The sequence below is a fragment of the Syngnathoides biaculeatus genome, chromosome 18 (assembly GCF_019802595.1).
Source record: "Syngnathoides biaculeatus isolate LvHL_M chromosome 18, ASM1980259v1, whole genome shotgun sequence".
Classification (NCBI taxonomy): Eukaryota; Metazoa; Chordata; class Actinopteri; order Syngnathiformes; family Syngnathidae; genus Syngnathoides; species Syngnathoides biaculeatus.
In genome coordinates, this window is record NC_084657.1 from 2,890,750 (window position 1) to 2,915,772 (window position 25,023).

Here is a 25,023-nt window from a genome sequence, read left to right on the forward strand (position 1 = left end):
CGAATTTAAAACGTGTTTTGAGACAGAAGCAAGTCATGGCATTCCTATCGCGGTGCATTCTGGGAGTTACAGTTTCTGCCACATATCCCCTTCGGAACGGGGAACTTCTCGTCCAGTTGACGCTGCACGCACAAACCCACTCAAGCGACAAGAGGCACTGGGTCTCTTCATTTTTTTTTTTTTTGAACATGCTTCCTGGGAAGCTTATTTTAAAAGCTGACACGGTCTTCTGGAGTTGTATGGAGGAGTTTGGATATCATTCCTTTTAGGGGAAAGTTTGTCGGTTCTCGCTGCTAATGAGCTGGTTACGCGAACCTTAGCCTGGGATTAGCCAACTGAGCTAACAAACGAATTCAATGGAGGTGTATAATTATGCAGACTCGTTTGACACTAAAAACTATGTTTAGCTATTGAGAAGGTGCGTTGTAAGAGCTGTCATCGTTTCCATTAAGGACTTTTAATTTGGATTGCCTTGTCCTCTAGGAGCAACATGAACAAGGAGCATCATCTGTTTTGGAGACCGACGGCAGCCGGTTGTTAGTGAAGAATAATTGCTTTTATTGATTCTGTTAGTTAAAATCAGATACGCCGATGATGCTTGGGACGTTTTCGTTGGAGGTGTGTTAAGCTGCAACCTTTGTTTTCATCAGCAAAGAATGTCCGACCTGGAAAGTTCCACTTCATATTTTGGTCTGGATGATCCGCAGTGGCTATGTATGGTCACACTTTTTATTGCATCCCTGGTTACCCTGGTACTGTATTTTGTACAGTATCTCCAACTAAGGGCAACAGGGTTGGAGACAACCGTAGGAGAGGATCATGCGGCGAACGAGGAAGCCGCCTCTCTGCTGGGTTGGGCGCTGTCACTGAAGAGCTGGAAAAGTCAGTGGAGAGGAGCATGGTGCAAGGCTTTAAATTCCCAGTCAAGGGAGAGTAGTGGGGTAAGTCATTTGCACCTTGTCACATTATTATCACGTTCAGTGAATATCTTTTGTCAAATTGTAAACTGTCACTATCACTGTTATATATTTATTATGACAGATATCACCCAATATACCCGCAATAACAGGCATATTTTTTGCCATACTGTGCACTATTATCTTAATAATGGCAGATTTTATTTAATCAGATCATTTATTAGCCCTTACTGCACGTGAAGGTGGTTGTAAATGTTGTAATTTGTAATTAATCATAGCTCAGGTATTTTCTCAGTTATGGTGAGAATTGTTTCTTCCAATGTAAGTGTTTTTTACTTTTTCTTGATCAGATTCCACTTATTCTGACCTTCAATGAAGATGATGTCGACCCAACTGAGCTCATGGTCAGCCAAGTGTCCAGCTTTAAGAAATCTGGCCAAAACAAGGTACACTTCACATAAGAGATGTTATTTTAACAATTGATTAATCATTCAATTATTTCTTTGATGAATTGGATGAAGAAAAACATTTTTAAAAAATTCCCTCTATTCAAAAACAAAACGTGATTTCAAATTTATTCCAAACATAAATTGATTATGATTCAGTCAGTGATTTGGTCTATGTCAAAAAGCGAGGCAAAAGTGTTTTTGTATGATAGTTTTGTTGTACATGTATCGTTTAAACTTTGAACTCATTTGGTGGCAGCCCTCCCTCCGAACAGGCATATTTGATATATATATATATATATAGCTGTTAATGGCAATGAATTGATGTTGACAATTATAATCAGTGTTTGGGAGTTTGAATTATTCAAGGAAATTTGCTATTCTAACTCGGGCTCAGCCCCTTCACTCTGATAATAGTGGGGGTCCACTCTTGTGTTTTCTCAAACACTCAAGAAGTCAACAATCCAGCGCACTGGTGAGTGTGGTAAGGAAGTGAAGAAACGGGTCCAAGCAGGTTAGAACAGCTGGCGGAAGGTGCCTCATGTGTTATGTGACAGAAGAGTCTCTGCTAGGATGAAGGGCAAAGTTAATAAAACAGTGGTGAGGCCAGCCATAATGTACGAATTTCTCGCTCGGAATGAGCAGGTTGGATAGTATTAGAAATGAGCTCATTAGAAGGACGGCCAAGGTTGGATGTTTTGGAGACAAGGTTCGAGAGAGCAGACTTCGATGGTTTGGACTTGTCCAGAGGCAGGAAAGTGAGTATATTGGTAGAAGGGTGCTGAGGATGGAGCTGCCAGCCCAAAAACCGAGAGGAAGACCAAAGAGAAGGTTAATGGATGTTGTGTGGGAAAACATGAGGTCAGTTGGTGTTAGAGAGGAAGATGCAGAAGATAGGCTTAGATGGAAAAACAAAAATTTGTGTGCAGCATGATAGCTAAATATTGCTTTGCCATGTTCGTTTTAGACACCGTGCTCCACTATTTGAACTGAGTCTGTTGAGCTCAGTCCCACTGGGAATGCCTTAAGAGAAACATTTATGACAACATAATGTAAAAGAAGGGCAAATCATGCACTGCAAAACTGATGAGGAACTGTGGTCGTGCGATAATGGAGGCCGCCGCCTCGTGGGTTGCAGCGGCAGAAGCATTTCTTTCATGTATTTCGGACCTAAACCGTTTAGTGATTTATAGACAAGAAGCGGAACTTTAAGATCTATTGTAAAGCTGACTGGAAGCCAGTGTAAGATTTTAGAATTGGACTTATTTGCTCTGACTTCTTTGTTCTCGTCAGCTGCATCATTCTGAATGAGCTGCAGCTGTTTACTGCTCTTTTGGAGGAATCCAGTTAGAAGACCATTAGAATTGTCAAGTCTAATTGGGATAAAAGCATTGATAAGTTTTTCCTGGTTTGCATCACGCATGTAAGCCTTCACAATGGTTATGTTCTTCAGATGCTAAAGGGCAGTTTTTGTAATTGATTTGGTACGACTGTTTAATGTCAGGTTGGAATGTATCAGAACGCCAAGGTTTTAGACTTACTCTTTGGTTTTTAACAATTGTGAGTCTGGGTATTTATTAACAACAATGCTCAGCTTTGTTGTGGTTTAGTTGAAGAAAGGTTTGGCTCATCCACTTATTTTTCCGCTTTAGACAATGACACAACATATCACTTGAACTGTAGTCATCTGGAAACAGTGCTAAATATAACTGTTATCTGCATAGCTATGAGAGTCAAAATTCAATTTCTGAAGAATTTGACTCAATGATAACGTATATAGGCAAAACAGGAGGGGTCCAAGGATTGACCCTTGAGGGACCCCGTCGGTCATTACCATTTGTTGAGATTGGACACTTCTAATGGTTTCAATATAGCGCCTTTTCTCCAGATAGGATCTAAGCCGTTTAAGGGTTATTCCATTTAGTCATACCAATCTTTCCTACCTGTTGAGCAGTATATTATGATCTACTGGATCAAAAGCTGCTCTGAGATTCAACAACACCAGGATTGACAACTTTCTCGAGTCAGTATTCAACCTTATACCACAGACCATTTTTTATAACAACAGAGTCTGTACTGTGACGTGTTCAGAAACGTGATTGAAATGTGTCCAAAAATGCATTTACAGTCAAGAAATAACTTGGTTGGTTAAAAATAAGGCGGCATGGTGGCACAGCTGGAAAGCGTTGGCCTCACAGTTCTGAGGATGCGGGTTCAATCCCAGCCCTCCTTTTGTGGAGTTTGCATGTTCTCCCTAAGCTGCTCCAGGCACTCTGGTTTCCTCCCACATCCCAAAAACATGCAACATTAATTGGACACTTTAAATTGCCCATAGGTGTGATTGTGAGTGCGGCTGTTTGTCTCCATGTGTGCTGCAACTACCTGGCAACCAGTTCAGTGTGTACCCTGCCTCCTGCCCGTTGACAACTGGGATAAGCTCTAGCACTTCTGCGACCCTTGTGAGGATAAGCGGCTCAGAAAATGGACTGATGGATGGATTAAAAATAAGTCAACAATCCATCCATCCATTTTCTCACCCTCTTATGCTCACAAGGGTCGCTGGAGCCTATCCCAGGTATCTTTTGTCCGGAGGCAGGGTGTCAATCGCAGGGCACAGAGAAACAACCATTCGCACTCGTATTCACACCAATGGCAAATTTCGAGTCTTCAATTAACCTTATCGTAATAATCTTGGCTACAAAAAGGACATTTGAGATGGGTCTATCACTTGGTAAGATTGAAGCGGCCCGCATTCTATTTTTTTTTTTTTTTTTTAATAAGAGGCTTAATTGCGGTTATTTTAAGAGCTTCAGGAAATTTGCCTGACTGAAGTGAGCAAATGATTTGCTGCAAAGCAACTAGCAGACTTCACAATAGCTTTGAAAAATTCTAATTATATTGATAGAAACAGTTTGCTAATGGTTTCAGCTTTTGAACCGTTTTCTCTGTTTTTAGTCCATCCATCCATTTTCTTACCCGCTTATCCTCAGCCTATCCCAGCTGTGAATGGGCAGGAGGCAGGGTACACCCTGAACTGGTTGCCAGCCAATCACAGGGCACATGGAGACAGACAATGGTCACACTCACACCTACGGTCAATTTAGAGTGTCCAGTTAATGTTGCCTGTTTTTGGGATGTGGGAGGATACCGTAGTGCCCAGAGAACATGAAAACTCCATACACGGAGGGCCGGGATTGAACCCTGGACCCCAGAACTGTGAGGCCAATGCTTTCCAGCTATGCCTAAGGAAAACTTGGAAAAACATGCAGTTGGATGTTAAAATGTTAATGACAATTTGTCATGTTGAAGGAAAGTTTTAAATGTTCGATTAAAATAAAATAATTTCATCACTCATCACCTCTCAACCAAAGTTGGAACCGGTGGTTCTACATTCCCATTGTGTGCTAATACTTGACCGTGTGACCACAGGCTGTTACAGGATGCTGTTCAACACATTTAGAAATGTGCCTCATGGGAAATTTAACTAATATTTTCCTACATCACAGACTGTCTTCGCCATAAAACCTTGCAAAATGGTGTTTTGAACACTGTTTTTCTGCAACTTCAGGAGCATATTCATCACTCAAATATTTTATAAACTTTTAATTGTATGAGTTCAGGGGTGTTCAATGTTAGTTTCTACCACAGCACCTTGCATTGATATTTAAAGCCACAAGGTTACATACGTGTTATGAAAAACAACGCATTTCATTTTTTTTGTCACACTATATTAAGTCAAATTTGACATTTGTGAGAAAATTTTATATTTTATGCAAGATCAATAGTTTACATACACAAAAAAACACTGTCTTTAAAGAACACAGGGAAGCCCAGATGATGTCATGGCTTTAGAGGCTCCTCATAGGTTAACTGACAACATGGAAGTTAGTTGATGAAACACCAGGGGATGTATTCAAGGCCACATCTCAAACACTGCTTCCTTCAAAATAAATCAGCCAGGAAATCAGAGAAAGAATTGGTTCACAGGTCCGGCTCATCCTTGGATGCAATTTCCAGATGTTTGAAGGTGCCACATTCATCTGTTCAATTATACGTCAGACATCTATTGCATTTAGCAGCTTCAATCTTCAGCACACTTCAGCTCACTCAACACTAACTTCGACGTGGAATTTCCAAAAGGGACTGAACTACGCAGTCACAAGTTAAGCACTTTGAAAAATCAGACAGAAAAGCAGATGCATTTTTATTTAAATAATTAAACTAACGCATCATATCAAGTGGCTTGGAACATTGCAAGGGCCAAAAAGCTATACAATGCAAGGGATTTTATTTTTTTAAAAATGCCTCTGTGATGTCGCTGGAATCATGTGTGTTGAAAAATAAAATCCCAAACAAATGGTATCAGACCTTCAACTGTCCCGCCACACTGAAGAGAAAATATTGGACATTAGCATGGCTACTGATTCACAGTTGCACCCAGACGTTCAATCATGTCAGTATTTTAGTGGTGCACGAGATGAGAGTTGTGACATAAGAGACAAGATTTGGTTGAACTGATAGTTTGTCTGTGTGAGAGAGAACACACAATTTGATCTTTTTTAAATTACTGCCTTGGGGTCTTGGTACTCTATATGTGTCAATTTTTGTCATCATGTTGGTGTGTGACCTTTATAACAAATTTGTCTGAGTAAAGGTATGTGTGTGTGAGGAGGGAATCGTATTCATGTGTATGGTGTGGCTTTTTCATGTATATGATGTGGCGTGTTGCCGTTACACAGTTTAAAAAAAAATGTGGTTGTTGATCTTTGACTGGTTGGCCACTGCTGGTTTAGGTCCTGAATACATGAAAGAAAGGCTTACGGAATACAAACCCAAAAGGGGTCTGAGATTGACAGACTCGGGTCAAATTGTGAAGCACAGAGTCCAAACATGAAAAAACATGATAAAGCCCCATTTGGCTATTATGCTGCACAAAAATGGAATAAGTTCCCAACAGAGGTGACGATAGCTCTAAGTGTGAATGTTTTTTAAATCTGTTATTTTTTCTCGTGCTTTTGGAGTATTTCCACTTTTCAATATTTCTTGCACTATATGATTTTTAATTGTATTTTTATTTAATTTCATTTTTCCCCCATTTTAAATATTTTTTTAATGTGTTTTTTGTTTTATTTCTTTGTATTCAAATGTTTTTAATCATGCAGACATCGAGTTACCTTGTGTATGAAATGCGCTATACGAGGGGTCACCAACACAGTGGCCGTGGTTGCATCCTTGCACATGACCACTTAAGGCGCAAGGCTTTGCGCTATAAATCATGAACCTGACTTACTTATATTAATTACATTTTAAAGTAATACTGTATATTGCAAAATGTTTATATATTTGTAAAATAAAAAGGGCTACTTGAAATGACCAAAAGGTGCTGTGTAAACGCCACACTGTGTCATTCTAGTCAATCGTGGTGACACCTCTGACTTAGAGGAAAAACTGGAGCACATTTTCAAAGCTCCGCGCATGGGTTACAGTGAACTAACTATAGAGGCAAACTTTGTTTTGGGAGACCTGTAGTGATGTCAGCACAGTTGCTGCACACGTGTATAAAGAGCCCTTAAGTCACATAAGTCACATATCGCAATTGATTTAATTTCATGATCCCACATTCAAAAATCTACACTGTGGTGTATGCAACATATTTTTTGACATGGTATGATATTACTATCAGCAGGTCAGAGTTTACAACCAGTTCAAATTTCACTCATTTGAAGTTGTTTAAATGAAATCGATTCTGGTAAATCAATGTGGAGTACACAGTGCTCTATCATTTGCAGATGTGCATCTTTTCAGTGGCTCGCTGTTTCCCCCCTAACAGGCTGCTTGCTGTTGTGTGGTCGGTGAGAAGCTTCAGTTCTCTCTTGGTGTGTCCACAGCCACATCCTTTTCAGCAGATCCTTGTAAATATGCAGTGTGTATATCCCCACTGGAGCTGGAGGTAAATGTACTAATGTTCACTTCCATAGTGAATAGAATAATCTATAGTCCCATTTTACACAGTGTGAATAGTGTTGTTTAGTGTTAAATCTTATTAAAGGTGACATGCTGCCTTGCACTAGCATTAGATTACATGGTTACAGGGCTTGGCAAAGCTCCCAAATGTCTCAACACAATCACTGTCAGACTCATTTCCTGTAAAACTGTCATTCACATTTTTCATGTGATAAAATGGTATTCTGAAATATTAGCATAATTAACACATAACTTTTTGTTTCACTTTTTAAATTAAAAAAAAAAAATGGGTCCAAAACTATTCTGACGAAAATACCTTTCTTACAATATTAGCTTTGTTTCATTAAAGTATTTCGTGTATCATTTTGGAATTTCAGCTTTTTATTTGGAAAACTTCAATTTTTAGTGGCACAAAAGTATTTACCGTAATCGTATTTTTTTTTTTTGGAGAGCATAGAAATGGAATAATCTTCAATAGCAAAGTGTCCTAAACTGCTGCTGCAAGTGCCTGGAAAAGGGAGGAAACTAGTTTGTCTGATGTCTATGTGCTCTGGACCTAGGCTACTCAAATGACTGCCACGGATTTTGAAAGTCATAGTTAGGACAATACTTTTGAGCCTCTCTAAATAGAGGTACCTGTACATTACTTTGTGTAAAATCATCATTTTTAAAATGGCTAAAGACTTAATTTTTCTGAAATGTCTTAATTTAATGCTGCAAGTTTACTCTTCAGTCTGATCTTTTTCCATTTTTTACAATTCATTGTAGTGGTGCATAATCATAATAATTCTGCATCTGCAATGCCCGTATTTGGTCCTTTGAATATTCCACTGTTGGTTGGGAACAGCTGATTTTCACTTTGCTGACTAGCATTATGAAATAGCTAGCACGTTGATGACTCACCTCCTAAATTTAGCTTATTAGTTGTCAATGCAAGTGTGTATATGTTCTTAGTTTATTTTCCCACATCTGACTCAACAACAAGGGGATAGTCTGATTTTAGCTGCACTAAGCTTTCATCCCGTATTTAGGTTCAATTTGAGATCTTCTATGCAGGCTAACCCACTTGTATCAAGATTATTTTTAAACCAATAAGGTGCTTGTCACACCTCGGTGCTTGCTGAGCTCTTTGTACCATAAATACAACTTGAGTGAGTGGCTAGAGAATTAAAGTCAAGATTAGAACTGTAGATCACTATGAAGGGACGTTTCACTGTTTGCTCTCACTGTTTCAACTTTGTCTGGAGAGGTCAGAAAGCCTTTTTTATAAGACCCCATCCATCCAATGTAACATCAGTTAGCATTTCACGATACTGTATTATCTAAAATGGTCCTGACATGTCATGCTGTGAGTGTGTGGATAAGTGGAACACAAGCACTGGCTGTTGACACCATGGACCACAATTGAACCCAACTGTGGGCATTTCAACTCACTCTTGTACCACATCTTGCATGTGAGCACATCCATGTGACACTTTTGTCTAAATATTGTTATGCAAATACATTGCACACTGTTAAATAGCAGGCACTTTTGTGTCAGTCAGTCAGGTGATGTGAAGTGCTAAACCATTTCTAATCCTATTCAGTGAAGATAAAAGGGATTACTGCCAAATTTTCTGAGCTTTCATTTAGTACCGTGTTGAACAATACAGTATATACAAATAGTTTATTTTGTTATGGGTACCTTCTGTTTATGTGGACTAGTTTGGGAGTCTGGACTGTGGTATTGTTATTTGGATCCATCTCGGCGTCCTCATTGCTGTCTGATGTGGTTTTTGTTTGGCGTGTTTGGCATTACACAGGCAACTCTGGAGCCTGAGACTAAAATTCAGGCATGCTGGGACACGATTGGCAGCTGTAGTTTTTAAGTGTTTGCTCCCATTCTTTTGCTTCATCTGTTAGCAGGAGGTTATAATTTTGGAATGCACCTTTATGAGTTACTTTCCTCTTTTTAAACTGACTAAATGGAATTTCACACATTTGAGTTCTTTGTCAATCCTCTTTGAAAGTGGATCATTTTCACTCTTAAAATGGTACAAATTAAATTTGAAGTGTAGACAGCCACAAAGTGCAGTTGACATTATTATTAGTGCATAAAGATGATCCAACCTTTTTCACATGCTTTTTCCCCACACTTGTTAAACCTGTTAGCAAATTTTATAATAATTATGGGAGGTGATTTTAACCTTCCACTAAATCCCCTAATAGATCGCTAAGATGTCAAAAGTAGCAATCAGCCACAATGTTCTGATCTATTAGAGCAGTATATGGATGTCTTTATCTCATTGACATATGGAGGCTGAAAAAACACACAAAGAGAAGATATTTGTTCTCATGAATTCACTGCTCTTTCTCAAGAATAGATTTCTTTCTTTCAAACAATTCGGCAGCAAAAAGAAACACTCCGAAAATACATCCAATCATCACTAGCAATCATGCACCTAATTTCTCTCAATCTAAATTTGGGGCCCCCATCAATTTGGTGTTTCAACACATCGCAATTGAAAGACCAGGATTTTGTTTCTTTCGTGAGGAAGGAATGGGATGAGTTTCTGAACAACTCTCCAATGCTTATCCCCATCTCTGTTGTAGGAAACCAGAAAAGCTGTTTTGAGAGGTACATTAATATCATATGCTTCATATAAGGAAAAAGAGGAACAAAATTTTGAAAATTGAATTGAGTAAAAAATGTAACACCTCACATAAGAATATGCATTTAATCCAACAGATACACTTTAAAATTAACTTCAAAAGGCAAAACAGCAATGAGATATCATCTCATCTAAAAGACCCGATTTTCTACAACAATGAAGATACACTGACTTGAATTTTGGATGGGCCCTTGGCCTAGATGGAATCCCTATTGAGTTCATTTAACATTTTTTGCCAATACTTGTACCTTTTTTTTTTCAATTTTAGAACAGTCGAGAAGATGAATGCTAGTCTAAATTAGTAACCATATGAATATAACTTCCATCCATCCATTATTTCAGCCGCTTATCCTCACAAGGGTTGCGGGAGTGCTGGGACCTAGCCCAGCTATCTTGAGACAGGGGGTGGGGTACAGCCTGAATTGATTCCCAGCCAATTGCATTGCACACACAAACAACCATATGCACTCACATGGACACCTATGAGCAATTTAGAGTCTTCAGTTTTTGCATGGTCTTGGGATGTGGGAGGAAACCATAGTGCCCGGAGAAAACCTATGCAGGCACGGCGAAGACATGCAAAGTTTACGTAGGCGGGGTTGGCATTTGAACCCCGGTCCTCAGAACTGTGAGTTACACGCTTTGACCCACTCTACATGTTCCCAAGAGAACAGTGGCCTCCATAATCCCTAAAAATAAGATGTTTAGGAAGACCAGAACCCTTCCAAGAACTGGCCATCTGGCCAAACTGAGCAATCGGGGAGAACATCTTCGGTGAGAGAGAGAGATAAAGAAGAACCTAACGATCACTGCGGCTGACCTACAGAGATGGAGTCTAGAATTGGGAGATAGGTCTTGAAAGTCTCATCCATCACTGCAGCCCTCCACCACTCAGAGCTTTATGGTAGATTGGCCCGGCGGAACCCTCTCTTCAGTGAAAGACACAAGAAAGTCTGCCTGAAGTTTGCTTAAAAAAAAAAAAAAAAAACACCTGAAAGATTCCAAGATGGTGAGAAATCATTCTATGCTCTGGTGAGTCAAAGATAGAACATCTTTGGCATCAATTCCAAGTGGTATACAGTATGTGGAGAAAAAATAGGCGGTGCACATCCCCATTCCAATACAGTCCCAACAGTGAAGCTTTGTGGTGGCAGCATCATGGTGCAGGGACAAGACAAATGGTTGCAAGGAAAGATGAATGCACCCAAGTACGGGGATATCCTGGAAGAAAACCTTCTCCAGAGTACTCAGAAAATCAGATTGCGCCGAAGGGTCACTTTCCAACAACACATTTACCCTAAGCGCAGCTAAAATAACGGAGGAGTGGCTTCAGAACAACTCTGTGACTGTTCTTGAATCGCCCAGCCAGAGCCTGGACTTAAACCTGATTGAGGATATCGGGCTGTACCTGAAAGTGGCTGTCCACCAATGTTGAGCATCTTGGGAAGGACCTGAAAGTGGCTGTCCACCAACTTTCACCATCCAACCTGACAGAGCTGGAGAGGATCTGCACAGAGGAATGGCAGAGGATCCCCAAATCCAAATTTGAAAAACATCAGTCCCAAAAAGACTCACGGCTGCATTAGCTCAAATACTGGGCAAAAGGTCTGAATACTTATAGCTGTGTGATGTTTCTTTTTTTCATACATCTGCAAAAATGTCAGCAATTAATTTTTTCCTGTCAATATGGGGTAGTGTGTGTTAATGTATTAATGGGGGGTTGGGAGAACTTGTGTTTTTAGCAAACTGTTGCACTATAACAAAGAATGAAAAATTTAAGGGCGACTGAATAGTTTCCATACCCACTGTATATGAACTTGCAGTACAATTCAAATACCTGGACACACCGTATTCCATAGAATGAGATTATCCAAAGTTTTGACTGATACTCTGTGTAATTTAAACAAGCTATACATTTACCAATAAGTCTTTGTGTGTGTGTGTGTGTGTGTGTGTGTGTGTGTGTGTGTGCGTGCGTGTGCATGTGCGTGCGTGTGCATGTGTGTGTGTGTGTATGTGTGTGAGACATATCAAAATATGATATACTTGTATTTTGCAGGTAATTAAACAAGATATAATTCACTTATTCTATGTACTTTTGTTTCTAAGTAACAAAGAGCTAAGATAATGCCAGTGGATGAGTAATATGCCTCATATCATATGCTGTAAATATACGCTACACAAAGCAAGACTCCTGACTTGCAGATCATGAATATTGTTTACAGTCAAATTACAAATTTGTAGACCGGAATGAACGTGTAAATGTGGCGTAAGAATCTTTTCATACTGGAATTTGTAAATACAGGACAACGATCTTAAAGTAGAAGACTTTTTTTCTCAAAAATATTTAATTTATTTTATATTGCTATAAGAAGTAATACATTTACTTGAAATCTATGTAGCCTCCCATTTGACAGCCAGAGCATTGGACAGTCAAAGGTTTTTTTGCGTTCTTTATGGGTTGTTTTTTTTTGGGGTGTTTTTTTTTTTTTTTTTTTTCAAGTGTTGGTGGAAGTACTGTAATTAGCATGGTCTGACTGACAGTAACCCCCTCACCCCATCCTTCAGGGATCATTAATATTCTGCTCTCTGTATTCCTCAGCTTGAGCTACAGTTACAAGAAGCTGAAGATCAGGTCAGAGTGAGCTGGAGAATTTCTCACCTGGAGACAGATATGATGCATGTAACACCTAATTTGATCCAGGTAATTTCTTCCTGTGGTTAATGGATGGATGCATCAATTTTTGACGGCAAATTAAAGAAACTTAAAGTTGTATTCCATACACGTTCATGGGGAAAGTCAGGTTTGATGCATGTTGGAGTAATGTGTTTAGTTTTACTCTGCTGCATCCGTTGTCTGTCTTATCAGGACAATGTCAGCACTTCCTGTGTGGCAACAGTGAAAGAGCAGTTGAGGCACATACTGTGTTCGACTCGACCCTTTGTGTTAATTAGCTGCAAGCCTTCTCAGGCCTCTGAGGTCAAGGTGGGTGGTTGAATCATGCCTCATGTTAATTGCGCCAAACAGGCAAAACGTTATGCTCAATGTTTGATTTTATGGACACCTTAATTTCTACAAGAAAACATTTGCCAAACATCAGTTTGATAGCCTTGACTTAACGTCGGATTTCCTTTCTAGTGTTGCTGAAAACATGTAGTTATCTGGAACTACAGTGTATAGAGCTTTAGTGGAGTATTAACGTCTTATTTCTTTTAGATGACACATTAACTCTGTTCTGTTACTTTTTAAGAGTAATTTACTGCAGCATGGCTACCCAGGGTCAAAGAATTTGCCCTGTGCTATTATTTCAGATTGTAGATAATTGTGTTACAGTGTACAGTATTACTTTGTTTATTTTATCCAGGTAGGGCAATAGAGACCTGAACTGGCAGCACACAGTACAAACAAAGCAAAAATAAAAGGAAATCCATAGACATCAAACTCCACAGGGTGACATCATTAGATAATACATCACATGGTGAATTAACAGTTGTAATGATCTTAAAATAGGTGCATCGATCATGAATATGAATCTCTAAATTAAATTAGTATCAATCTGTTTTAAAATTACAGGACATGGGTAACAAGATGACAAAAACATTTTTCCTGTACCTGCTGTGTCTTGGCATTTCCTCATGGTCCTTTTTTTGTTCCAAGGTGCGGATTCACTTGAGACATTGAAATCAGTTATTTTAATAAAGCATTCTTACGTATGGGTTGAAAATTATAACCTATATGTAATATCTTGATTATTCTAAAATGTGTTCATCCAGCCTAATAGAACAGTAATAACAATCATGATGTTAATAATAACTGAGTAAATAAAATGGCCACTTAATGAAGAAATATGGTTTCATATTTAAAAAACTCAGAGAACACTATTCACTGGACTTTCTTTCAGCAGGAAACTTGCAACAAAGTGTTTTCACCCCCCAAACCTCCTCGCGCACATGAATGGAAACTGCTGGTGAAAAACATTCGTGTAACGCTCAATAAGCAGGAAGATGCTGCAGGTAAGATTATTGGGCCCGACTACTCCTGATTCATAAGCCCAGTTTTATGAATGCCAAACCAAACTCGGTTGTCAATGTTGTGGCCGCAGACGTTTGCTTAAAATGCATATCACAGTGACAGAGCATTTTTCAGTTCAGTAAAATCATATCATTGGTATTGTCTCAAACTCACTCTGTAAAATTACTAGTTGCAGAAGGTATGGGCTTGACTATACAAAGACATTTCCTGATTTCCTTGTTTGTATAGATATTTCTGGGTTCAATTTTTTTTTTTATTCCAAATTTAAATTAAACCGACTAACCCAATATCAAAAACCTTTGTAACTGTGTCTGCATGCATACAGTGAAGAAAACACCCTGCTATATCGCAAGTTCTCCCACTTAGAAATCATGGAGGGGTCTGAAATTTCCATCGTAGGTGCATGTCCACTGTGAGCGAGATAATCTAAAAAGGAAAAAAGAGAAATCGCGATGTATGATTTATTTTAAACAATTTACTTGTGTGATACAGCTGCAAATAAGTATTTGAACACCTGTCCATCAGCTAGAATTCTGACCGTCAAAGACCTGTTAGTCCGCCTTTAAAAGGCCACCTCCACTCCATGTATCATCCTGAATCAGATGCACCTGTGTGAGGTCGTTAGCTGCATAAAGACACCTGTCCACGCCATACAATCATCAAGACTCGAACGTGTAGCATGGCCAAGACCAAAGAGCTGTCCAAAGACACCAGAGAAAAATCCAGAAATCACAATGTATGATTTTTTTTAAAATGATTTATCTGCTAGGATGAAGGGCAAAGTTTAAAAAACAGCGGTGAGGCCGGCCATGATGTACGGATTAGAGACGGTGGCACTGAAGAAACAACACGAAGCAGAACTTGCGGTAGCAGAAATTAAGATGCTGAGGTGTGAACAGGTTGGATAGGGTTAGCAATGAGCTCATTAGAGGGACAGCCAAAGTTGGATGTTTTGGAGACAAGGTTAGAGAGAGCAGACTTCCATGGTTTGGACATGTTCAGAGGCGAGAGAGTGAGTATATTGGTAGAAGGGTGCTGAGGATGGAGCTGCCAGGCAAAAGAGCGAGAGGAAGACCAAAGAGAAGGTTTATGGATGTGGTGAGGGAAGACATGAGGGCAGTTGGGGTTAGAGAGGAAGATGCAAAAGATGACACACTGTGGCGACCCCTAACGGGACAAGCCGAAAGGAAAAGATGAAGATTTGTGTGATACAGCTGCATATAAGTATTTGAACACCTGAGAGAACCAATGTTAATATTTCGCAGAGTAGCCCTTGTTTGCAATTACAGAGGTCACCCGTTTCCTGTAGTTGTTTACCAGGTTTGCACACACTGCAGGAGGGATTTTGGCCCATTCCTCCACACCGATCTTCTCAAGATCAGACAGGTTTCTGGGCTGTCGCTGAGAAACACGGAGTTTCAGCTCCCTCCAAAGATTTTCTATTGGGTTTTGGTCTGGAGACTGGCTAGGCCATACCAGATCCCTGGTATGCTTCTTATGGAGCCACTCCTTGGTTTTCCTGGCTGTTTGCTTCGGGTCATTCTCATGTTGAAAGAACCAGCCACGATCCATCTTCAGTGGCTGAGGGAAAGAGGTTGTTCCCCAAAATCTCACAATACATGGCTGGGGTCATCCTCTCCTTAATACAGTGCAGTCGTCCTGTCCCATGTGCATAAAAACACCCCCAAATCATGATGCTACATGGATCATTCAGACCCCACGAGGTGATATCTTGCATGGGGCTCCATTCTGATTGAGATTGACAGTCACGTTTAGCTTCTTCCATTTTCTAATGATTGCTCCAACAGTGGACCTTTTTTCACCAAGCTGCTTGGCAATTTCTCCGTGGCCCTTTCCAGCCATGTGGAGTTGTACAATTTTGTCTCTGGTGTCTTTGGACAGCTCTTTGGTCTTGGCCATGCTACAAGTTCGAGTCTTGATGATTGTATGGGGTGGACAGGTGTCTTTATGCAGCTGACGACCTCACACAGGTGCATCTGATTCAGGATAATACAAGGAGTGGAGGTGGCCTTTTAAAGGCGGACTAACAGCTCAGAATTGTAGCTGATAGACAGGTGTTCAAATACTTATTTGCAGCTGTATCACACAAATTGTTTAAAATAAATCATACATTGTGATTTCTCTTTTTTTCTTTTTAGATTATCTCGTTCACAGTGGACATGCACCTATGATGAAAGTTTCAGACCCATCGATGATTTCTAAGTGAGACAACTTGCAATATAGCAGGGTGTTCAAATACTTATTTTATTCCCTGTATGAATGAGTAAGTAAATGTTATTTATATAGTGTTACCTCTATTTACGAACATCTCTAGTAACGAAAAAAAAATTCAGGTTACGATACGCCTCCTCGGACAAATATTGTCTCTAGTTAAGAAGGAATATTCAGGATACGAAAGGAAAAAATAGGCCCGGACTTTGGAGCCCCCAAATTCCACCAAATGTAAAAATCATGTAAGTTGGTTTGTGTGATGTGATTGAGCTTCTCTCCCATTGGCTGTCACTGTAGCATCTTCCTGGCATCCCATCGGCTCGGTGGGATGTCACTCTCTAACCATGAAGCTTTTCGTTTCCCTTGACCATCAACTGTCGCAAAATCACACTAGCACTGTCACACGCCAGCACATATTGGTAAAGTACAAATTTTACTTGAGTTTTTCATTTGCTTTTTTTGTATTTTTATTCATCTTTATTCACCATTAGGCTATTTACATGTAAAATACGCTTTTACCTCTATAAAATTCACATTACAAAACTACTTCCGGGAGCTATACATTGAGCTTTACATCAAGCTTTGTACATGCATGACATTAAAATATACAAACACAAACATTCAGTTCCAAGGGACAAGAATATGAATGGTCTGCCCCCCCAGAATGAAAGAAAATGTATCCAAGTTTAGAAAGACTTTGAAACAGAAAAAGCAGGAACAGATGCGTGGTCTCACATGCAACATTTTGAAACAGTGAAGAAAGGCCAGCCTCCCAAATTTTATATTGCAAACCTGTATCAATGAAGAGGATTCTGATTACAACTGGGAAATATTAGCTTTACTTTTTTCTTGCTTTCACAAATTGGGTTTTTTTTCAAATTTCAAATTTTTACAAATTTCACACATTGTCTTGTTGATAATAAACAGTAGCTCAAAAAATGTATACTCAAGCACACTGTATTGATAATGAAGATCTTGATTAATTGAATTTGCGAAGTTTTGAGATGATTGACTGCTCCCAGTCATTGCAGCAAATCTTGTGTAAGATCTTGTTGTTTTTTTTCCCAAATAGCTTTCAGCTGCACAAACTTAATGGTAGCGATGTTGCGACCTTAACCTATCCTCTTACATTAGTCCTCCTCATATAAAGAACCACTTTGGTGACAGCTTTCACTTGTGAGAATTCTTTTGGCTTATGGTCTAGCAGGTGCTTTTACAGTACATTTCCATTTAAAGCTCTCCACTGTATTTGATTTTGGTCCACTGCTTCATCGACCATCTCATGGAGACTTAATTATTATTAAGCAAAGCAAATGTATCTGTATAGTACATTTCGTACACAATGTAACTTATTGTGCTCTACATGATCAAAAGTATTGAATTACAAAAATAATCAAGGTAATTTTTTTTAATGGAAATGAAATTACAATTAAATAAATGTATAGTGCAAGAAATATCGTTGAAAAGTGGAAATACTTTAAAGAGCACAAGAACAAAACTTTTTAACCTGGATTTAAAAGAATTCACAATTCAGGATTACATCTTCTCTGTTGGTAACTTATTCTATTCATGTGCAGCAGAAAACCTAAATGCTGCTTTACTATGTTGTTTATTTAATCCGAGTCTGTCGATCTCGTAGCCCCACTTGGTTTGTATTCCATAAGTATTTCTTTCATGTATTCAGGACCTAAACCATTTACAGTGTTTGTGCAACCATAAGGCACATCTTATTATTGGGCCCAGGCACGATAAAACATACTCCAGCATGCACACTTACAATGTAACTTCAGTTGTACTACATTGGAGTAGCCACACAACAGCATTTACAGATTTTTGAAGTCAGTGCAAACATAAACAAACTGTATTATAATATTATATAATGTTATATACTGCGTCCATTTTGGGAAAATAATGTGAGACTTTTAAGTGCGCCTTATGGCCGTGAAAATACGGTATGGACCAGTAGAGGTTCTTTAAAATCTACTTCAGAATTGGAGTTCTATGCTCTGACCTCGGCGGCACGGTGGGTCAGCTGGTAAAGCGTTGGCCTCAGTTCTGAGGACCCGGGTTCGATCCCGGCCCTGCCTGTGTGGAGTTTGCATGTTAGCACCGTGCCTGCGTGGGTTTTCTCCGGGCACTCTGGTTTCCTCCCACATCCCAAAAACACGCAACATTAATTGGACACTCTAAATTGCCCCTAGGTGTGATTGTGAGTGCGAACGGTTGTTCGAGCCTTGTGTGCCCTGCGATTGGATTCAGGGTGTACCCCGCCTCCTGCCTGTTGACAGCTGGGATTGGCTCCAGCACACCTCGCAACCCTTGTGAGGATAAGTGGCAAAGAAGATGGATGGATGGATGGATGGATGGATGCTCTGACCTCTTTCTTCTAGTCAGAACCCACGTTGCAGCATGCTGAATGAGCTGCAGCTGTTTAATGCTCCTTTTGAGCGGTCCAGTTAGAAGACCATTACAATAGTCAAGTCTACTTAAGATAAAAGAATGGATGAGATTCTCCTGGTCTGCATGACACATGCAAGCCTTCACTCTCAATATGTTCTTCAGATGGTAAAAGGCAGTTTTTCTAATTGATTTGATGGGACTGCTGAAAGTCAGGTCGAAACCACGGTTTCAGACTTGGTCTTTGGTTTTTAAAGATAGTGAGTCCAGGTAATTACTGATAACAATCCTCTTATCTTTTCTTCACAAAACAATTCTCCGTTTTATTTATTATTTAGTCGAGGAAGATTTTGGCTCATCCAGATAATTATCTGCGTTCGACAGTGACACAAAACCTCAGTTGAACTGTAATTATTTAGAGACAATGTGAAATATGTGTGTTATCTGCATAGATAGACAAAATTAAAGTTTTGAAGAATTTGACCCAAGGGTAGCATACACAGGCTGAACAGGAGGGGGCTAAGAACTGATTTGTTGCCATTTGTTGAGATTAAGCACTTCTAAAGGTTATAAAGTAACTACTTTCCTCCACGTAGGATCTGAACCATTGGCCTTGGTTCCAGGCTGCACACACCATTGTTCTAATTCTGATGTAGACTGAAAGATATTTTTTTTCTAATTGCAGGCAGTGTAAGTCCTATGTGTATACTGCAGTTAGATGACCCTCCGCAGAAGTTTAATACATCCATTTTGAAGAACACAGCCAATCCTGCTTGGGATCAGCCATTTATATTGTAAATTTCACAGCACACGAGCACCACAAAATGAGTACTCTCTTCCTGTCTTCAAATGAGTATTTTGTCACTCCCTTAATATTTGTGTCCCTCCAGTGAACTGAATGGCCGATCAAAAGAGCTTAATATTCTACTGGTGAATGATGGACAATCTCAAGAGGGTGAGAAACAAATGTTTTTCTTGTTTTTACTCAAGGTGTTTTGTACCCCTGCAGTGACCATCACACTGTTGAGTATATCTAACAAAACTATATGTTGTCTCCCTATTTCAGATAATATTCTGGGCCAGGTGTCAGTGACTTTTGACCTCGTTAGGAAGCAACCTAAAGGACAGCAAACATTTTCACTCATGACCAAAGATGTAGTGACAGGATCAGTTACTACTGATGTAAGACTCCGACATCCTTTTGTCACAGGTTTTCCTGCAACACTGCTGTAGCATATTAACTGTGGGGAATGCCATTCTTCAGTTTACCTACTTGGATCCCAGTGAGGTAAGGTCCTGGCTGCCTCCAACCCCGGCCTCCGCCAAGAGAGTGGAGATGGACCGTACTGTCATGCCCTGCGGTACGGTGGTCACCACCATCACCGCAGTCAAGAGCAAACCAGGCCGGTTGCTCCCTCCGGGACTCAGCATTGGTACGATGGTAAAAGGAGGATAATTAGTTCCTATGAAGTAATTTTACATTTAGAGAACAAATTTTCAGAGATACAGTATGAGTGGCTATGAGTTATGACTCACTGTATCCATGTTGAGCTTTGTTGTCAATGTGTTGGAGTTGTGTGTTTGTGTAAGTACAATGCTTTAATTGGTTATGCGATAACAAGCCCCATGATGTGACGACGTTAGCATGTCACTGATTATTCACTCTTGGGCAGCCTTTGTATTCATGCTGTTAAGCAACTAACATTGGCAATGGATTCATGCTACAGAGACACATCTATATCCTGTATGCAAAGGGAATCTTGCACCTGAACACCCTATCTAGCAACCATATCACACTCTGTGACTTTTGTGTTGTCTTACTCTGATAGATTTGATAGAATGATGAAATTAATTTTTTTTTAAGCCACTGGCACTGTAATTTAACTGTCAGAGATTCAACTTACCTTAAAGTCATTCATCTTTACCTTCAGATTCGTCACAAAAAGCAATGACCCACAAGTCCAAGCTTTCAGAACGGCGTGTTTCAGAGCAGACGTCAATGCTGGGATCAACAGTTAGCAAGGCCCTGTCTTCTTCAGACACCGAGCTGCTGATGCTAAATGGCACTGACCCCGTGGCTGAGGCGGCCATCAAACAACTTCATCAGTCTGCCAAGCAGAAGCTGAGGTCCCCAGTGAAGAAGAGTACCATTATCATCTCTGGGATTTCCAAGGTGAGGATGACTGAGCCCAGTTACCGAGTTCACTCGTATTTAGTATGTTTTGACCATGATTATTCTCCCAGACACCATTGTCCCAGGACGATGAGTTGGCTCTAATGGCAGGCTATGCTGCAGCAATGGATGCTTCAATGTCAGACGAAAGCTCCTCTCAGGACATGACCACGGCAATTGTGTCGGGGACCAGGAGTCCCCCAGACAGTTCAGAACCTGAGGAAGGTCCCAGTGGCGTGGGTTGTCCGCCCGAGAATTGGGAGACGCACACGGGAGAAGATTTAAATCATACCTCACTTTCCATGTGTGTATCGGAGGTCAGCTGCAAAAAGAGAAGAGGTGAGACACACTGCAATTTGTTGTTTTCTCCTACAGTTAACCCGGCAAGGTCAAACAGCGCAAAACTCATATTCAACCAGAAATTTCTGGGGAAATGTGCCAAAAAAGGCACACAAAACGTGGATTTCAAATCATCATTGTGTATGATGTAAGGAAAATGAGAACCAGCTCATTTTGACTCTTCAGCTCACTTAAGATCTTAAGGATGACCTCCATGACCTGTTTTGCTTTTTCTAAGTTTTTCTTTTGTGATCCCACCACAGAAGGATGCCAGTGATTACAAAAGTGAACTGACTGCTCATAACAATGGGCACGTTCAATCCCATAGATAAGTAACTCAAACAAAATCTAATGTAATTAGCATATAGCTTTCAAGGGAATTATACTAGAGAGTTTTACAATAAACGGTACACATCTGCTGTCAGTTATTGTGCAGTATGGTTTGTCAGGCATCTTCAAAGTGTGTCATTTCTTGGTTCTACAGTCTATTTTTTTGTCTTTCCTTTGCTACCATTACTGCCATCTTAGAGGAAAGCAGTGCTAAGCACACATATCCAGATGAGTAAGTTACCAGTTGTGGATGGTATCAGTATTACTGTAGTTATTGTTGTGTGTAGTTTGAGTAGGTTAGATTGTATTCATTTCACAGCATTTCCATTTCATGTTTTGCAAAAATTCTTTTCAACTTCATCCCGCTCTCATTGAACCGAAGCGATCACTAATAAATCACGGCAATTGTTTTTTTTTTTTTTTGATAGTTTTACCCCTTTCCCATGCTTTAAACACATTTAAACTTATTAAAACACTTTTCAAAGCATTTCTGAGCACGTGTTGTCACACTCACTTGTACATCTATCTGGGACTCCAGTTGAAGTGTACTATAAAACTGACACATACAATAACACGATTAAGATTAAGTATTTTAAGGGTGGGGTTTTTTTTTCCCTTTGGCTCAACTGGTGCCTTAATTAAGGTGGAGGGAGTCATAAACAGTTTTAAATATTAGTCAGTGTTACAAAAAATAAATGTCAGAAAAGATTATAAAACTTCTGATTTTTATTTGGGGTTCACCAGCGGCACAATTAGGGTGGCTACCCAAGCTGCCTATCCTCACAAGGTTTGCAGGAGTGCCGGAGCCTAGTTAACATGGGTTTGATCGGGATTCTGAACACAGCCACATCCCCGGTACGAAGAGGGTGTGCACACATCCAACCCCAAAATCTCAGTTCTTAATTTTTTACTTCCTCTCCTGGAACATTTTTTCCGCCAATTTCTTTTTGAAAATGTTGCAAAATGAATTAGTTTTTACAGAGCCATATAAAAGTTATTTGAACAGGAATATGTTAACATTTTGCATCACGTGCGTTCATCTGAGATGACACGCTGTGGCGACCCCGAAAGGGACAAGCCGAAAGACACACACACCGTACCGGTCTAGTCTATTGTTAAATGACAATTAAACATACCAAAGTTGAACAAAAAACAAACACGTGAGTATACACTGTATATTTTACTTTAAATTACTTATAAACAGCAAGGATTTCTGTACAAACATGCATTCATTTACTTCATGCCATTAGATTGTATTAACACAGGACAAAATAACACCTCATCTCGCTATAGCATTTGTCCCAAGATTGAAGTCTCCGCTTCTGAATCGCAGGCAGCTTCCTTCAGAAGAGCGCCAAGCTGTTCTTCCGCCGGCGACACCAGCGCAAGGACCCCGGAATGAGCCAATCGCACAATGACCTAGTCTATTTGGAGTCTCCTGCCACCATGGAGCGGGCCAGCAAAACCGCCACGCTCAGCCGCATGCTCAGCCGCAAGAGCAGAAGCAAAGCCAATGGCTCTGCCTCAGCTGGGCAACCACCTGCATGACACCTCCTCCCTCTTTGACAACTACCACCTCAAACTTGGACTGTGTACAACATTCATGGGATTTATGTCTTCCAATGGTTGCCCAAGCATCATGTGTGACAAAAACTGAGCCGATGCAAGTGTGCGCGAGTGGGCATATCATGGTTTTTCAGAGCATAGTAATTTGCATGTTTCCTCAGTTTGGTTTTCTGCAGCATTCTCAAACTGCTTGTGTGGCCTTGGTACCGGCTGAAGGGACTGATGTGGGCCTTCGCCTCTACCTCCCGGATGTTGAGTATAAAATGTAAACCATCCCTGCTGTGAACCATGGTTTACGTGCAATGGATCAACAAATCCAAAGATGAAGGTCAGACTGGTATTTGTGGATTTGCACAGTTTTCAATTTCTTTTCTATTTTGGTGCAATGACTGTTCCAAATATTCACAAAGGGAGATGAGGCATTGCGAGTGAGCATAAGTTAGCAATATGATGACCGGTAGGTACTTCTTTGCACAAGTACTTCGAAATATGGTATTTAAACATGTTTGAATTCATAGTTATTTCTTTTAATCCAAAATCAGTACATCAAATGTGAGTGATTTGCAAGATACGGAAAAATCTGTAAAGAATCAAAATCAGTCTCAGGCATTACAAGTAGTTAGAATGAAATAGCAAAATTAATTTTCAAGATAGTGGCACAATAGACGACTAGTGCGCACAATTGCCTCACAGTTCTGAGGACCAGGGTTCAAATCCCTACCGTGCCTGCGTGAGTTACCTCCGGGTACTCCGGTTTCCTCCTCCATCCCAAAAACATGCATGATAGATTGATTGAAGATTCTTAATTGCCCAGAGGTAAGAATGTGTGTGCGAATGGTTTATAACTGTCCTGTGATTGGCCGGCGACCAGTTCAGGGTGACACTCACCCAAAGATAGCTGGGATTGGCTCGAGCACACCCGCAACCCAAGTGAGAATAAGCAGTTAAATCTTTTCTTCTTTTCCTTTCGCCACAGCGTGTCATCTTAGATGAACGCATATTAGTTTGGCACAGTTTTACGCCGGATGCCCTTCCTGACGCAACCCCTCTGCATCTCGGCGGGGAGAGAAGCTTACAGCACCTGGTATTCCCAGGTGGTCTCCCATCCAAGTACTAACCAGGGCCAAACCCACTTAGCTTCCGAGATCTGACTAGATCGGGTGTTCTCAGGGTAGCGTGGTCGTAAGCCAATAAGCAGTTAGATAATATACGTTATGTATCCTAGATACAAACTCACAACACTTGTGATAATGTGTTTTGAAGAATTCCCATGTATTGAGTCTTCCCAAAACATTATTAATGTACACTAAAATGACCCTCGGTGACCTTCAACCTGCAACTGTGACATACTCAACTCTGCTTTATGTGTTTTGTATGCACCAGTTTTCTTTTTAATCCTATACTTCCTTGGCTTGGTTATTCATTCGCATCCACAATGAATTGTTTTTAATGTTGTGTATCTTGGAACATTTAATTTTCTCAAAAAGAAATCCAGCTAATGATTGTATTTTGGGGGAGGGGTGGCGGGGATCTTGTAAGGTGTGTCGGCACACTGTTGTAACTACTGTTCTTCATCTTCTTATTAAGATGCTAAACGATGTGCAGCGCTTGCCTTACAGTAGTTCTGTAGATTTTGGCACACATGCGCTCCAAGCTCGTTCTTGGGCTCAGCTTTTGTCTCCCTTGTCAGCGCACTGGAGGAAGAGCTGACAGATGGACGTTCAGCTTTGTTCATATATCATCCCCAATGCCTCATCATGATGCCTACGCACCTAAGGAAACTGCGACTTCACTGTTTATCCCAGTGGATATTTCTAGGAACTCGTTTGCTTTTCATGACAACATTCCTCTGCGGAAAATGGTTTGGGAGACTTCTGTGTCCTCAATGGTAGGCTTACTGTGGACCCTTATCCTAACACAGTATATGCTCTACTAGCAGTGAGTACTGCTTCTTGAAAATAAAGGTTGTTTTGAA

At 40.2% G+C, this 25,023-nt stretch overlaps 1 protein-coding gene and 1 pseudogene across 4 annotated transcripts in view; one reads left to right on the forward strand and one right to left on the reverse strand.

Moving 5' to 3' along the window:
- The window catches only part of LOC133491467 (C2 domain-containing protein 2), a 30,695-nt gene extending 5,672 nt beyond the window's left edge, over positions 1-25,023 (forward strand). Inside the window, exons 1-14 of one of the 4 annotated variants that reach the window (XM_061802613.1) lie at positions 113-690; positions 771-941; positions 1,268-1,363; positions 7,194-7,313; positions 12,581-12,682; positions 12,848-12,964; positions 13,881-13,992; positions 19,326-19,434; positions 19,531-19,595; positions 19,707-19,822; positions 19,905-20,073; positions 20,572-20,813; positions 20,885-21,152; positions 22,816-25,023. In XM_061802613.1, the coding sequence (XP_061658597.1) occupies positions 1,319-1,363; positions 7,194-7,313; positions 12,581-12,682; positions 12,848-12,964; positions 13,881-13,992; positions 19,326-19,434; positions 19,531-19,595; positions 19,707-19,822; positions 19,905-20,073; positions 20,572-20,813; positions 20,885-21,152; positions 22,816-23,030 (1,680 nt within the window). In that variant the 5' untranslated portion in view covers positions 113-690; positions 771-941; positions 1,268-1,318 and the 3' untranslated portion in view covers positions 23,031-25,023. Of the gene's footprint in view, positions 1-111; positions 942-1,267; positions 1,364-7,193; positions 7,314-12,580; positions 12,683-12,847; positions 12,965-13,880; positions 13,993-19,325; positions 19,435-19,530; positions 19,596-19,706; positions 19,823-19,904; positions 20,074-20,571; positions 20,814-20,884; positions 21,153-22,815 lie in introns of those variants that run through there. The other 3 variants (XM_061802614.1, XM_061802611.1, XM_061802612.1) reach the window with 3 other exon arrangements.
- LOC133492342 (5S ribosomal RNA) lies at positions 24,118-24,236 on the reverse strand (annotated as a pseudogene).